The sequence below is a fragment of the Rhamphochromis sp. 'chilingali' genome (assembly GCF_963969265.1).
Source record: "Rhamphochromis sp. 'chilingali' genome assembly, chromosome: 10".
In the NCBI taxonomy this organism is placed as follows: domain Eukaryota; kingdom Metazoa; phylum Chordata; class Actinopteri; order Cichliformes; family Cichlidae; genus Rhamphochromis; species Rhamphochromis sp. 'chilingali'.
In genome coordinates, this window is record NC_137937.1 from 19,172,555 (window position 1) to 19,188,721 (window position 16,167).

A 16,167-nucleotide genomic window follows, 5' to 3' on the forward strand; every position below is an offset into this window, starting at 1 on the left:
GCGCAGTGGTAGTGAGTCTCAAAGAGAATAAAAGCAAAGTATCTGTTCAATATGATATCCACTGATCTGACAGCCAGGTTCTCTAATGAAGCCTCATTCCGGTTTCAGAAGTCCCTTACCAGTGTGTTTCTGTACATCCATGTGAGTGGATCCACAGCATTTGTGCATGTGTGCGTGCCCCTGTTTAAGCATCATGTAATAAAACTGGGAAGTCCCTTATCAGAAACACCATAAAAGCACCTCTTTGTGTGCCTGTGTTCACTCAAACGACCTCTCCCAGTGTCAGATGTTATTGCATTCAATTTCACCTGTATGCATCTGCAGTCGTAGTAAAACATCATCCATGCAACTTGCAGCAACACACACGCACGCACACGCTCTCTCTCTCTCTCTGACGTCACAGGCTGGCTAAAGCATGGTCTGGCCATAAATCAACTCTAGATGTAGCTTTGTCCTATTAGAGCAAGGAGAAAAACCTAATTATGCTTGATCAAGAAGAACACTCTGCAGAGACAGAGAGTGGAGAGAGAGGTGAGGTAATAAAAGGAAGGACAGAGTTAGAGAGATGGGGAGAGTATAAAACAGGAGGTGAGGGGAGGCAGTAAAAGGAAGGGAACAGCAGGTTTAAAAAAAATGAAAGCAAGGAGAAAATGAAAAGTATCCGGCGAGCGGAAGAAAGCCAATTCTCTTTGTGCTGTTTTTTCTCATGACGAGTGCAGTCGACAGACAGTTTTGTCATAAATCACATTTTCCGCCTTCCACCCTCACCCATACTTGCTATGTGGTATCTGTGCATACATTAATCTTTTGACCTCAGCCTCTCCCAGCCTGCAGCCACTCAGAGCTATTAAGTGATTAATTCCCATGGCAGGGAAAACTGGCACCTTAACCCATGGTCATGTGGAGACTGTACAGTTTAGTAACTCTATTCAGGAGCTCAGCATAAAGTCACATTGTAAGCATCCTAAGAGCGCCGCTTAACTTAATTGTGTTAAGGGTATCACCATATATAGCTTGTTATTGGGCTATATTTCAAACACGGAGTTGAGTGATTCATGCTTTCTTCTTCCTTCTAACAATGCAACCTTTAATTTCAAAAGGAAAAAACAAAGCTTAATTTTTTCCTTGTGGTTCCGCCTCACTCAACATTATATAAACTGATGGGTGATGGTGTGAATGTTAACATTTTTGCAAGTACACTCACCATAGTGTGGTATGATGGCCCATGCCATAGCAGATGCATAGATCTCACCAATCATCCAGAACATACACAGCCAGCTGAGGTGCTCTCCTCTTTTCTCCCTGGACAGCACCTCGGCAAAGAAGGAAAAGACGATGGGCACAGCACCTCCTATCCTGCAAGAACCAGAAAACAGGAAGATTAATGAGACTAAGGCAGATGCATTTTGTTTTTTGCATCATTCGCATAGTTTCACGTTTATCCCACAGTTTGTACCGTCCTTTGTTGTTTCAATTCACCTGTACAAAAAAACCCCCAAAATAACTTGAAAAACTGTCAGTTAGTAATCAGTTAAATTGAGGGCTCTTTGCAAAGACCTGTAAAGTGAATGAGTAAGCAGAAAATAGCACAGCTATTGGAGAGCCTTTTCAATTACTCTCGAGAATGATGTCAATGCATTTGCTGAATTAGGCCTTAAAGGACCGGTTATACTGCCAAAGAAAAGAACGCAATAAATCACAGTCATATGTCTATGCTATAAAAAGAGTACATGCTGTCTGTCATTTTCAAGCACGCTCTGCTCATTTTAATGCATTGCAGGAATCCCTAAATTCACAGTTAGTATAAAAGTTTGCTGACAGAGTGAAGAATTACATTGGCCATAGTTCTGGTAAAAAAGTAATAATTTTTATTACAGCTATTACTATTTTATTAATAATTATAATTAGCCTGATTTTTTTCATCACTTTTCAGAGGATGGGAACAATCAGGAAAAACAGGGATTTGTCTTTGATTGTTGGACTTGCTGTGTTACCCTCCCACTGTGGTGGCATTGTGCAACCTCCGGTTTATCAGACTCACCCGAAACCCGCGACGAGACGGCAAACGAGGAAGAAGCCATATCCCTGGACGAAAGATGACAGGAAGGCAAAGAAGCCATTCGTGGACATGCAGATGAGGAGGCATTGTCTACGGCCCACTTTGTCAGACATTCCTCCCCAGAAGAACGCTCCGACCATCATTCCCAAGTACACAACACTGCCTGGAAGGAAGAGAGAGCGGCCTTATTTTTATTTTTTGTTAAAATATAGTCGATTACCTCACATCTCTATATTGTGTATGTGCACTGCAGTGTATGATTGTGTTGGTTTGCTGTGTAATTTCTTCAGTTACTAGACCAGAGTATTTGTTAATTCATTAAATGAGTAAAAAAAAAACCTATACTACTACTTCTCTCCACAAACTCCTGAGTTGTGTTCTGTTACTGGATTTCTCTGCCAATCACGGTTTATCCATAACAAGCAACATGTTTAAGCATAACTGTTCATAAGTATGTTGGGGTTCATAAGAGAGGGGAGCGTGAGACAGTGAGGCGGACATCATGGAAATCTGATGTGGTAACGAGAGAGCTGAGTGTAAACTCTGGATGGAGTTTTTAAAAAAGAGATCACAGATAGCAGTGGCTGAAATTAACTTCCTCTGAAGGTTGGCTGGGCTCTCCCTTAGAACCAGGATAAATAGCTTGGTCATTTTGGAAGTACACAGAGTGGAGCTGCTATTCCTCCCTATCGAAAGAAACCAGTTTAGGTGGTCTGGCCATCTGACCGTCACCTGGGCCAGGCGTTTATGGCATGTCCAACCAGGAGGGGCAGACCCAGAACAGGCTGGCAAGATCACACCTCAGTGTCCCCTCTGCATGAGGGGAGGGAGGTCTGGACTTTTCAGTTTAGATTATGCCCCTGCAACCTGAAGCTGAATAAGCTGCAGAAAATGAATGAAAAGCTAGACTGCATCCTAAAGTTAGAACTCCAAGTGCAGATACTAAACCCTAAACCCCGTCTGAAAAGCCTCTGCCCCTGTAACACACTAAAATAACTGTAAAACTGTAAATACAGTGTGTAAAAAACAAGAAAGAAAAACAGAAAACAGGCTCCGAACAATGAGACAAATGTGAACGGTAATGCAGGATGACTTTACAAAAAGGTCCTCTGCCCTCTTTTAATCTCTCTCATCACAGATGAGATCAATGCTCCAACAAAACAGCATTGATTTTTTTCACTAATCATCATGAATCTGCCCGGAAGAGTGGAGCCTGTTATTACTGTTTTAGTCTGCACTGTAATTGGCAGTGGAATGGTTAGCCACTTTCATGGACATGCAGCGTCTGCTGAAATTTCTTTCATTGATGTTTCCGTCCCAGGCTGGAAAAATAGCAGAGTTTACTAACAGATTATATTGAAGCTTTATCAATATCCAGGTATTTTCAGACACATAATCATAAACCTGGTTTAGGGAGGTTATTTTTATCCGTTGCAGTCACATACAAAGAGATACAACTCTGCCGCGGGGCACTTTGTTCATCCCATTACAATAATGTTAATAGCAAGATTCATTTCCTTTCTGTAATGTCTCCAGTCAGGTCTCTTCTCCTCTGCTGTGAGCAGATATCTGTTTGACTCTTTCACTTCAGGGGTCAAAACGCAGCTATCTGTCACATTTGGCAGCCATCTAGATACTCGCCTCAAGGTATCATAAATTCAATTCTAAATTTAACGGAAGTCCTCAGTCTATGCACAGTTCACATTTACTTCATTAAGGGGAGGCTAGATATGCAATGCACAGGCAAACACCCATTGGCCTCCCATTTAAATGTCATGCATCCAAACATCCAGAGGCCTTTTTATGTTTCCCAGCATTAAACCTTTCACACAAACAATACACTTTTTGGTTTTTTTTAGAGATGCAAGGAAACAAGGGAAAATAATCAATCATTCGTTCTGCCTTAAAGTCAGTTTAAATAAATAAATAAATAAAAGCAATAAAACTGCTAACAAATGAGTACATCTCTCACAGGACAGTCAATTACGTAATGACTTTATTGATGTTCTGTCCGGCTTGCTCCGCTGTATTCTACTGCACGGCGTCAGCAGCGCTCACACCAGCGGTTGGGACTGCAGTGCACTGAAGTGTAACATAATGCAAAAGTAGCACAGACATGTTCTGACTGTAAATGACACTTATCATGTTCTAAATGTGTGCTGCATCCATAATACTGTGATTTTTAAATTAATCATTAAATAAGTCATTTTAATTCAAAGATTTCTTTTTGTTTTTTATTGTCAGTTTGCTACATGTACAGAACTACGGTGGCCCCTAGAGACAAAGCACATACAAATTCCAAAGCACATGCAAACTCCAAAACACAATGGAAGTGCTCCAGGACGCTAGGGGCAGTGTTGAGCTCGATTTGCAAAATAAACAAGTTTGTTGCAAACACATGGAGTTGGATGCCAGCGGAAAACACCTGCAAGGACAGAGCAACAATGCTTTATAAGAAAGGTAATGTGCAAACTGTTGTTTGATTTGTTTTTAATTACTATGAACACTTAGTTTACGGTAGGGTGACCATATTTTAATTTCCAAAAAAGAGGACACTTGGCTCAGTCATGAAAAACTTGCTTAAAGAAACATATTTACCATATTAAAACGATGCCTTGTCTGTGCAGTTAATGAATTGTGAAATACAATATGTCATGTAGGCTTTTACAAGTCAACAAGAGCAAAAAAAATTAAAAATTAAAAGCCTCGGAAATGAAATAATGGTACAGAAATAATACCTCATCTGCATAAGAAAAATTACCAGTACTGGGTCGGTGCAAGAGAAATGTCTTTTTGCAGTTCTTCTGAAAAGATACACTTGCGCTTTGGGATCTTTTAAACATCATTATAATGATAATATAATAGGCACTTTGCTGCGCGCTGTCTGTCACGTCTGTGAGCGCAGAACAAGCGCAAAGCAGCAGTTCAGAAATGACGTTACACACATGGGTCCTCTGTCGGCCTATAGGAAAACCCGGACATTTTTATCAAACTCGAAAATCCACCCGGACGCCCCGGACTGAACGTGAAAACTGGACATGTCCGGGGAAAAGAGGACGGTTGGTCAACCTAGTTTACGGTGGAGTCAAATCTGGCGTTAGCTAACAGTCAGTGTGCTTTGCTCAGAGAGAACCTCAACACTGCCCCTAGCGTCCTGGAGCACTTCTGTTGTGTTTTGGAGTTTGTACGTGCTTTGTCTCTAGGGACTACCATACAGAACAACCGAAAAGAAGACTTAAGAATATACAATAGTGCAGTACTGCAAAATTTAAATTAAATAGAGTAGCCTGTGAGTTGTTCATGGACAGTAGTGTGCAACATCCATCTTCTTAGTGAGTCACACACACTTTATGCAGTTCAGAAAGTCAGACAGGAAGAACTCTTTGCTCCAAGGTAACAAATTTAGATTTTTTTTTCTTTTCTACACATGTTCCAAAAAGGATCTATTAAAGATAATTTTGATCGCTATGAAAGCCCAGAAATGGTGGGCTTTACTTGCCAGACATTACATTTTAATTCGGGCACAATGCATTAGATGCAGATTTGCATCTTTTTGCTGAGATGCATTTAGGCTATATATCTAATATATACCTAACCCAAATGCCAAGTGTATCATATTGGATACATGGGTTTTAGTGAGTTTTTGAGAGCTCTACAAGCCAAATCTGGCAAAAAAAAAAAAAAATTATACAAATTAAAACTGATACTTATATGTATTTTTTGTAATGTTTCAGAAGATTCAATAAAAACTCATGTTTAACTATTTGAATGGTTTGGTCTTTACAGTGTATCTAAAGCTGTGAAGCCCTGCTGTATATGCATAACACTGTGAAATACAGCTAAATTTAGAAGTGAAGACCCGTATAGACTCTGAGCACCATCAGAAGATGACAGTGTGTCAGGAGACCTCTTACACAGAAGCAAAAGGTTTTGCCCTGTGACAGTATGTTGAGATGTCAAAACACATCTCCAAGAATAATAAATATTCATCAAAATCTCAGGCACCCTCACACATACACACACACATACAGAGTAAAGCAAAGCTGCACACACAAACACAGATAATTGAGGAGTAAATCTGAGATGCTCGTTAAATTGTTAAAAATTCATTTATTTGCCTTTGTTGTTGTTAAAATAGCCAAGAGGAAGCTAGATTAAGAAAAGAAAACACAAAATAAGAGGGAATTGAGGATCGAGCACCAATATACGTCCAAAAGTAATGAGGGGGGAGATATGTAACGCAGGAGGAGAGTTCAGTCACTTCCAGATATGGTGAGAGAAAAAGAGCGTGAGGAGGAGGAGAGAATGGGGAAGGCCCTGGTGGAGTGTTTTCTGCCCTGTCACACACCAAGGAGCCCCCTGAGAGCCGTGGGAGCGCTTAGCTGCATCACGACCTCTTCTCTGATTTCACGCTTTGATGCTCTTCGCTCTTAGCGGTGCAAACTGTTTCGGCGTCGCGCAAAAACACCCATCCTGCTTTATTCATAATGATGATGCTATCGTGCAGCAGCACCCCTGGTGCATGCTGCGGCTCAGCTGTGGCACCTTTCTGTACCATCCCCCCCTCCTGCTGTGAGTCCCTGCATTACTACCATTCCCCCCCATTTGTCTTTCCCCCAGCTTTGCACCCTCCTTTGCTTTCCAGTTTCCTCTCTCCTGTCTTCTGTGCTTTCCTTCCTATTTACAGTATTTACTTTAGCTTCATCCTAGCGCCTCTGTCAACAGCTCCTTTACACTGAGCAGCGTGTAATCACATTTGTACTACATCGTGTCAGTTTGACCGGATTCGTGTCTCCTTCTTCTGCCACCTCCGCAGAAGATGAGATTGAAGCTTTGTGTCATATTTAAGTCGTATCAGTGGAGGCAGGATTTCTTCTTTCTTCTTTCTTAGAGCGCAGGGTTTAAAAATGACTCAGTCCCAATCAGTAATGATCCAACCTTCATTAACAGTACAGATTGTGATAATTCACATAAAATAGTGATGTTGTGAAACCCTGATAAAGGCGAGCAGTTGGACATGGTGACAGCAGGTTTGGTCCACGCACAGATATTCAGTCCCATCGAGCATCTCCCCTCCCTCAGTCCACCACACACATTCTCCCACACAACGTGGAGCTAGCTGGGCTATTCGAGCAGTGTAATCTCCGCAATGACGCTGCGATCTTACTGCAGTTTAGCCATGCTCAGCTGCCCCAGGACCGCGCAGCCCCATACAGCCTGCCAGCTGGCTCAGACCGACAGGGAGAAAGAAAGGGAACGATAGGAAATGAGAGGAGACAACAAGGGAGGAGCGCTGTAGAGATGGAGTTTTAGAGGAGACAAAGAGTGAAGTCAGGACTCAAAGAAGGCCAGGGAAGGACAAGCAATCAAAAGACAAGAAAGTGAAGGGGGGGGGGGGGGGGGGGGGGGAGATAAAGGGCAGCAAAAGACAAGAAAGTAGGAGGGAGGTAGAGACAGCAGAGGTGGAGAGGTGGCTATTAGATGAAAACGAGATGAGTCAAAGAGAAAAATGAGGGGAGTTGTAGCTGTGGAGAGACAGTCTAAGAAAACAAATAAGTAATGAGAGGGTGATCGGTTCCCTTTGTCTGATGTGTCTGAGATGATAGCTAAGCCTCTCCCTGACTTTGACTGTTGGTGTACTAAATACTACCATCCTCCACCTCTCTGCACCCGTCCACCCACAGCACTCTTCCTATTACTCCCATGTAACTTGGTCATCTCGCTGCTTCAAAGCCATCTCTCCTCCTCTCGTCTTCCCCCGTTTATCCCACATATTGCATCTCAGCGTGCGTGTCTTCCCTCCTGCTTCCCACTTCCCACATCCTCCACTCTTGTTTGAGGTATTTACAGTATTTCACCCCCTCCTATAGCCCAGTACTTCATCTTTCACACTGAAGTAACATTAAAAGATTCCTGTGAGATTGGAAAACCGGCTGGACCAAATTCAACTCAGTAATGGAATCAGCATCTTACTCATCCATCCTATTTGGGATTTTCTGTTTTTTTCATGCTGCATTATCCCATTATATTCAGCGGTCTTTACAGCATGCTCCTGCTTCTGCCTTCTATGGAGTCAATGAAGCTGCACTCAAACTGTGATGAAGTCTGGTAGAGCGAACCAAACACCAAACTGGTTTTTCAAATCTTTAGAATTTCTTAATTTTTCATATATTTTTGGGTAATTTTTAGTTTCTTAATCCTGAGGATGTCAGCCTCCACTTTAACTCTACTATTGTCCAAATGCCTCCTCTGAAACACTTAACCGCATATAAACAAAAATCAGAAAGCACATATATAGCAGAATGTGCATTTATTGTAATACCCAATTAAAACTTGGGTTTTTTTCTTCAGTAACATTTCTGTGTTAATAGACCTCTCTGCATTGAATCATACTTGTTATTAATCTCAGGCTCTCTTCCACAGCATGTCTTTTATCCTGTCTTCTTTCTCAAACCACAAACGGCCGTGGCAGATGGCCCCACCCCTCCCTGAGCCTGGTTCTGCTGGAGGTTTCTTCCTGTTAAAAGGGAGTTTTTCCTTCCCACTGTTGCCAAAGTGCTTGCTCATAGGGGGTCATATGATTCTTGGGATTTTCTCTGTATGTATTATTGTAGGGTCTACCTTACAGTATAAAACACCTTGAGGCAACTGTTGTTGTGATTTGGAGCTGTATAAATAAATTTGAATTTAATTTAATTGAAAAACATAAATCACCAACTACATTCATAGTAGATCAGTGATTAGGTTCATTTTTCTACTGTTGACCTTATTTTGGAAGCAATATGTACTTACTTCAACTGTGACAGAGATGAAACACATACTGAGAAGACTGAGTGTAGTGAGAGTGCACATCCACCATTCCAGAAGAGTGACCTTGAGGGTATAATGCAGATGCAACCATAACCAGCCTCATCTAAATGAAACCTAAGTAGCTTCACATGCTGATAAATCTGCCAAGTGTGATAACTGAACCTACAGACCAAGCTGTATGGACCACAGGTTAAACTGATCCTCAGTCCTTACCCGCAGACCACCAAAAAGAGGCTATTTCATGGTAAGACAACTGTGGCCAGTTAGAAGGTCCTTGATTAGATCCCTGCTCTCCTGGTCTGCATATTAAAGTGTAACTGGCCAAAAGAAGGTAACCAAAAATGCCCCAGAAACGTCCATCCACTGGAGCGTGAGTGTGTGAAAAATAAAGTAGTGAATGTGGGCTGCGGTGTAAAAGTGCTCTGAAAGACGATGTCAGTCCATCTAAGGCTGTCACTGTAAGATGAGATCCTCGTTACCCAGTGAACTTAAAAAAACAGAACTTCTTATCTCGTTCATCTGCAGATTAAAGTTCATTTTTGAATTTCTGCACTTAAAGGAAGTAAAAAAAATGCTGTGGCACCTGTAAAACATCAGTTGACACCATTTTGTTACCTCTAATTAAGTGTAATTAGTGTGTTAAACTCCGAATGGATACCAACAAGGTCATGGTAATTATGTAGGCTATGCTCAAACACTCACACACACACGCATGCACACACACACACCAATCAACAGGGAGGAGCCTCGGGCTAATCAGCAGGATGAGGAAGAGGAGGATGGGAGAAGAAAGGAAAAGCACAGAGAATGGGGGGTGAGGGGGAGGGACAGGGGTGAGGGATGGAGTCACGAACAAGGAGAAGCAGAGCATAGAGCAAAAATGCCTGCAGGACTTTGCTTGGCAAGAAAGGAAGCAAAGAGTTTACACTGATACCAAGGAAAGAGACAGAAAAATGAAGGTGCAGCGTACACAACATCTTGTGAGGCTTTAACAAAGTAGTGTTTTTGTTGATAAGATGACTCTGCTGCAAGTACAACCAACAGTACATTTTTCTTAAATAAAGCAGCAGTACAATAGTATTTGTCAAACTTTCCATCACAACCTTCATTTTCAAAGCGCGTATCAGTTTTCCATCAGGTGTTGCTGTGAAGTTGATGTATTGTCACGTCTCACCGTGGCAGTTAGTATCTAAGGGCTGTGTGCCTGATTGAATGTCCTCTCCACTCTGGTACTGACACAGTGAGTCAGCCCCTGTACACAGCTCTGTGGTGATGGATTATGCACCTGCAGCTACTGGTACTGCTGAGACTCCACCTCAACCCACAGAGCACACAGGGAATATTAGCTACCCTCTTAATCCTGACACGGAGACCATTGGACCGAAACGCCTCATCTATGTGAAACACTGCTATAGGATAAGAGTGACATACTGTGTATAGCACAAACACATACATCTGGACCTGTTTTTCAAGGCTGTTTTGAGGCTATTTTTGCATGCTGTGTACTTATTTCAAACATGTGCACAGTTGTTAATTTTATAATGATCCTGGAAAGGATGCAGCTGTACATCGTAGGGTGCTATTTAAACTCTATTCAAAGGTGAGAAAAAGGCCTTTCAGACTTATAATAACTAATTAAACAGAATAAAATACACACTAAGAAAAGGCCTTGCTGAATTAATAATGAAGCGAGTGCATTAATATCCAAAACGAATACAAAGAAGGGCCTTACCTAGCCATCCCGAGCTGGAGTTGGGCACACACATGTCTGTCTCTGCACTGGGCAGCACAAAGCCCACCACAAACACCTCCACCCCATCCGACATGAGTGCCAGCCCGAGCACCAGGAACAGCTGCCACTGGAACCTGCCGTGGCCACACTCCTGGATGATCAGCTCATATTGCTGGGCCAGCTCCTCCTCATCCGCCTGCCTCTCCTGTTCCAGCTCGCCACGGTCCTTTGTGCCATCAGACATCGGCTTCCCCAGTGCCACCTGGCCCTGCTTCTTGTCTCCTGCAGATGAGGGGATGCCCTGGTACTCGCCCTCATAGATCTCGTCCTCGTCGTCGTGGCCCTCTGTAGCATCACTTGAGCCCTCCTCATTGTCGGGGTAGCTCTCGCCGTCCTGCCTCGGCGGGTTCTGGTAGAAATCCTCATCTTCATCCACCTCGTCCTGGAATCGAGTGTAGTTGCGGTGAGAAGAGTACTCATCTGTAGCACGGTCTACCGCCTTGTTGACTTTCTTTGTTGCGTGCTTTTTGGCCTCCTTGACAATGTCCTTGGCCCCCTTAACTAGGGAAGTCCTATTATTGTAAGTGTCCTCCATTTTGGCTCCAAAAGTAGACCTTTGCAGGGGTGCTGATGGTGGCAAGAAGTAGAAGAAAGAGGGAAGAGAGGGGAAAAGGGGCAAATGTAAAGGCGAGTTAGAGGAATGGTGAGATCAGTGGGTCTTGGGATGTGGGAAGGAAACTCTTGAGTCTGCAGTCACCACAGGAGATAAACCACAATGGCTGTGGCAATCATGGACCAGTCTGAAAGACAGGGGGGAAGGGGAAGCAACAGACAGATTTTTAAAAAGAAGAGTCGAGAAGCATCAGAGTTTAAAGAGAAATAAAATCAGACACAAGAGATGCTCATCATGTCCGCCCACTATCATTAACTAACCTGTTAATCGTTGGCTTTTCTGCATTGCCCCAAATTTCCATTCAAAATAAAAATTCGTTCTCCAAAGGCTCTCCTAGTTTGTCCTACATCTCATGAGTTGCCCTCAGTTTTTGAAGAGATGATTATTTGAAACAGAGATGCTGAACCTGCTGACTCATGATCAGCTCTGTAAAGCAGGAGCTAATAAACAAACACTCTGCCCAAAAATCAATTTGTCCCCAATAAAGACCCGGTTCATTAAAACGGGAGCGACGATCCAACTGGAACGGCACTGTCATTTTTAATCCAAGTAAAGACGGGAGGATAGGAGGAATGACCGTGAGTGGATGCACAGACAGACACAGTGTAGAAACAATCACAGACAAGAACTATTCTCAAATAAAGTGCCTGAAAAGCTGCACAAATATATATGTACCTGCAAAAGGCACACATACCTAGAAAGAAGATCTCTCACTCCTAAACATGTCGTGCACATAAGTGAGTGTGAACACACATGGGCGCGGGGAAGCCACTTCCCATCTCTGCAGACTAGTGATGGGAGGGAGACCCCAGCTTAAACGCTAAAATGATGTATCATGATTTCATGTGAGTGCTCCGCTCTCATCATCAGCCAGGTTAAACAAATCAAAGAATTTCTAAATTTCTCTTAAATTACAAAACCCTGAATTGCTCTTTTTTTTTATTATAAAACATTTGCAGATGCTATGGAGTGCATATTTATGAGCAGGGTGGGGATGGTCAGAGCCGTCCAGTGTGTGGGGTTTCCATGTGACTACGAGTGGCTCGCCACAGCCTCTAATGAACACTGAAGCCTTGTCAGGAGGACACAAATCACAGGGCCGGTTCCAGCTCCTATAATGCAATTTTACTGGGCAAAATGACACCGCAGTTTCAAGGTGACTCTACTAATCCCTTTTGGCGCATACGATAACTTCTGTGGTTACGAGCGTGCTCCCTTTTCTGATAATTTTTAATGCCTCCATTGACACTGGTGCTTCCTCAGATAAGGACGCGCATAATCAATCTGTCTCCTTTGTCAAAAAATAACATACAAAGGGCTGAGGTTGTGGCATCAGTTTCCTAGTTTCCCCCAAACGGCTCTCCTTGAGCATTTATGCATGAAAACATCAAAAAGTAAAAATGAATTGTGAATTCCTCAGAAGGCTAACACCTTGCAAGGAGCAAGTCAAAGTTCACAGGTGTCAGAGAACCATTTATTTCTTTCAGGACTGAGTCGTGTCAGCCATCACACAGGCTCTTACCTAAAACGGGCACACGCAGGCGCTGCACGAGGCTGCCTGTCAGAGAATCAATGGAGTGTATGGTGAGACACACTGTCAGTGGTGATGAGGCTCAGAAGACACCCGAGCACAGAGGCAACCGACCTCACCTGACCGCAGCTGAAGAGACCCCGATACCGGAGACAGCAAGAGCAATCGCATTCTAGCTGGGGAAACCACCAACTCTGCCTAACCTAAGTTTTCTGTTTTATTTTATTTCTACGCGATCTTCTTTATTTTTTGCAGTTCCTCTGATATTTTATGTAGGTTTATATTTTAGGCATGTTGATTTCCTCATAACACTTGGCCATCTCAACAGCCACAACATCAAAACCACTGACAGGTGAAGTGAATATTTTTGATCGTTTTATTGTAGTGCAGTGGTCTGCTGGGAAAACTTTTGTCCAGACATTCATGGGGTTGGATACTTTGGATGGCTATGGCACTCCCCAATGGCAACGGCCAAGTGCCAGACAGCACATGGGACCCCCAGAGGTAACTGTTCCCTGCTATTAAAATAAAAAGAGCTAATATACTGTGCTGCTCTGAACCATGAGAGGGTGGCTGAAATTAGGCCTGGCTCTGGCGATACCTCTTGTCTGCATGATGGATGGTGGCCCTGCTTTTCTTAGACCTCTTTAAAATAGTAAAAGAAAATAGAAAAATCGCTAGGTCAAGTATCACTTGGCCTTTGAATTTCATCTGCCATGGACATAAAGACAAACTGAGAGATTAGTGTTTCAAGAGATTTATCCATGCGTCCAACTGAGGACAGCTAATCTCAGAAGGAGGGGGGGATTAGTGTTATTATCCAGAGTTTGTGTGTTTGATAAGCTTAATGCATTTAAACATACTGCTGTTGCTTACCATGAAACATTTGTCATAAGTGGCACAGTGATTAACCCAAGCAATGTGAATTTTGACAGAAAACAAAAAGATATTAATTACACGAGATTACACAGTAATGATGACAATAGTAATAAACAGCCTCAGTGAAAACAACCTAAAACATAATGAACCAATTATCAGCACAGTGAGGGCTTCCTACTCACATTGCACTTTGTCAAAAGGATTGATGTGAGTGTTGGAACTAATCAACCGCGAGTCCAGCGGCCGACAAACAGACTGAGCAGGCACAAGCAGGTTGTTAGTACAAAATAAAAGGATCAATTTCTGTCCCTGGATTTCAGGTTCCCTGACCCACAACATCTTGTGGAGGCAAACACTTAATGTACTTGAAATAAAATCAATAGTGACCTTTTTGTATATGTGTGCTTATTTAGTACAGACTTTGTCTCTTTCACAGTACAATGAGTAAGTAGAATGACGCAAAACAACGAGGGCTGTGGTCTCCTTCTCATTCTTAAATCTGATTTTATAAGAATCGGTTTTATAGAGTGCACAAGGCAGAAATATATTCCAAAAATGTTTAGAAAATAAAAAGCAAAAGAGGGGAAAAAGTGGCACAGCTATGAGGGCACAATACTGGCACTTCACCTTTTTGACCTGTGTATTTTGTTCACATGAAGTGGATGTATTTGGGCCCCTTAACTCAGAAGAACTTTTTTCCCACATTTTGTAAAATATTTTGAAGATTTAGTGGGTTTTTGTGCTGTTGAAGCACAATCATAAAGACCTCCCATCTCTCAAGTATGACTTGACGGAGAAAGCGACCTTCCCTTTCAAAGACGTGCGTAAGCACTGTGATGGTGTGACCGGTGGTTTGCTCTATTACCAAAAGGAGGAAAGAGAAAAGCAGGTCCAATCGCTAAAGTGGGCAGAGCCACATCATGTAATCCCATAAAAACGGAGAGTCCATGACCTCATCTGAAAGGCAGAAACCCAACCGGCCCGTGACGTCTTAGGAGATTTCATCAAACACTGATTTCATTACTGAGCAAGCGAAAGGGAAGACAGAGGACGATGGCTGTACTGTATAGGAGAAATTGTTCCTCGTGGAGTGTAAAAAAACAGCAGCTTAGAAGCACTCAAAGATCCACCACAGATCACAGATGATGAATAAAAAAAATATCAATACAAATACACAAAAATGGGTCTGCAGCAAGCTGATTATTTCCTTCTCAAACATGAAGAGCTGCCATTGTTATTATTTAGAATGACTTCAGTCACTGTTATCTCAAGCCTGGAGATTATAAAAAAGTGTCATTCCTTGTTTATATTCTTACATAATTTATATTCTTTTGACTCTTCTTACTTAGACTGAAACAATTAATGTCTCCAGAAATGCATTCAGGAGTGTACAAGCATCGAAAACCTAAAACCTAAAGACAGAAAGAAACCCCTGACTGACAGCAAAGTGTGTCGTCTCGTTTGCTTTTCTCTTTCAACTTGATACGTGTTTGATCTTCTTTATGAAATATCACATGCCACTCCTGTCTAGTCCAAACCCTGTCTGCTGGGTCGTAATGATGCAACAATTCATATTAGGTAAGGGATGCAATATGTTACACAGTTACTGGTGACGTTTTACCTTTGCATGGTGCATATGTGTGCTTACAAAAAGATAAATCAAGCCACAATCACACGCACATTTAGGGTAACATGAGAGTGAAAAAGAGGATTCTTCAGAGCAAAACTGCTGGTTTAAACTAAAATAATGATGAATGTGGTGGATATCTACTTTCACGTTAGTCAACAAAATGTTCTGACAGACCTTCTTCTCTCTTCTACACTGTGACATGCATTATCAGACACACTTTGGAGTCCTTTCTTCTTTGCAGCATACAGCAAAACAGTGCAACAGAAACTATCTCCACCTCAAAACATCTTTTTATTGCTGTTGAACTTCAGAATAGGAACAAAATTAGGAATCAATGGGTGCTTGTAGTGGAGACACAGGGAAGAGGATGTTATGAATCCCAGAGAGACTTTTGTTTATCAGGTATATATCGATTTTTAGAAACAATGACAAGTGGGCCAAACGACTGAATTTTGCAGCTTGCAATCACTTCCATCCAGCGTGTTTTCACTGATGGAGCCCTTCAGTGTTAACCCAGCAGGACTACTACAAGCGGCGTTAGGACTGCAAACAAAGCACTCTGCCACAGATTTCCAGTTCACCGGCTGTGCGCCTGTCAATCGCTCGCTGCCTCTTGAGGTACAATTCATGGATGAGTCAGTTGCCTACTCCCGCGTCCTCTCCTCTTTTTGGCGGCAGTGCAGAGTGCTTTAACTGCCCCAGGGCAGGTGGCTGGATTGCAGTACAGCGTGAACAGTCCACAGTCAACAAACCCCAAAAAAGCTCGGCTCATGCCAAGGACAACTATTTTATGATACCACAAAGATGGGCACACCAGCTCATGAGCCGAAAGGAAAACTAAACAGACTTTATT

The 16,167-nt window shown here is 42.5% G+C and overlaps 1 protein-coding gene across 1 annotated transcript in view; it reads right to left on the minus strand.

Moving 5' to 3' along the window:
* The window catches only part of sv2ca (synaptic vesicle glycoprotein 2Ca), a 29,662-nt gene that overhangs the window by 12,862 nt on the left and 633 nt on the right, over positions 1-16,167 (minus strand). Inside the window, exons 2-4 of the mRNA XM_080893586.1 lie at positions 10,602-11,401; positions 2,042-2,222; positions 1,205-1,356 (exon numbers count right to left, since the gene is read on the minus strand). Coding sequence (XP_080749712.1) covers positions 1,205-1,356; positions 2,042-2,222; positions 10,602-11,196 — 928 coding nt within the window. The 5' untranslated portion in view covers positions 11,197-11,401. The remainder of the gene's footprint in view (positions 1-1,204; positions 1,357-2,041; positions 2,223-10,601; positions 11,402-16,167) is intronic.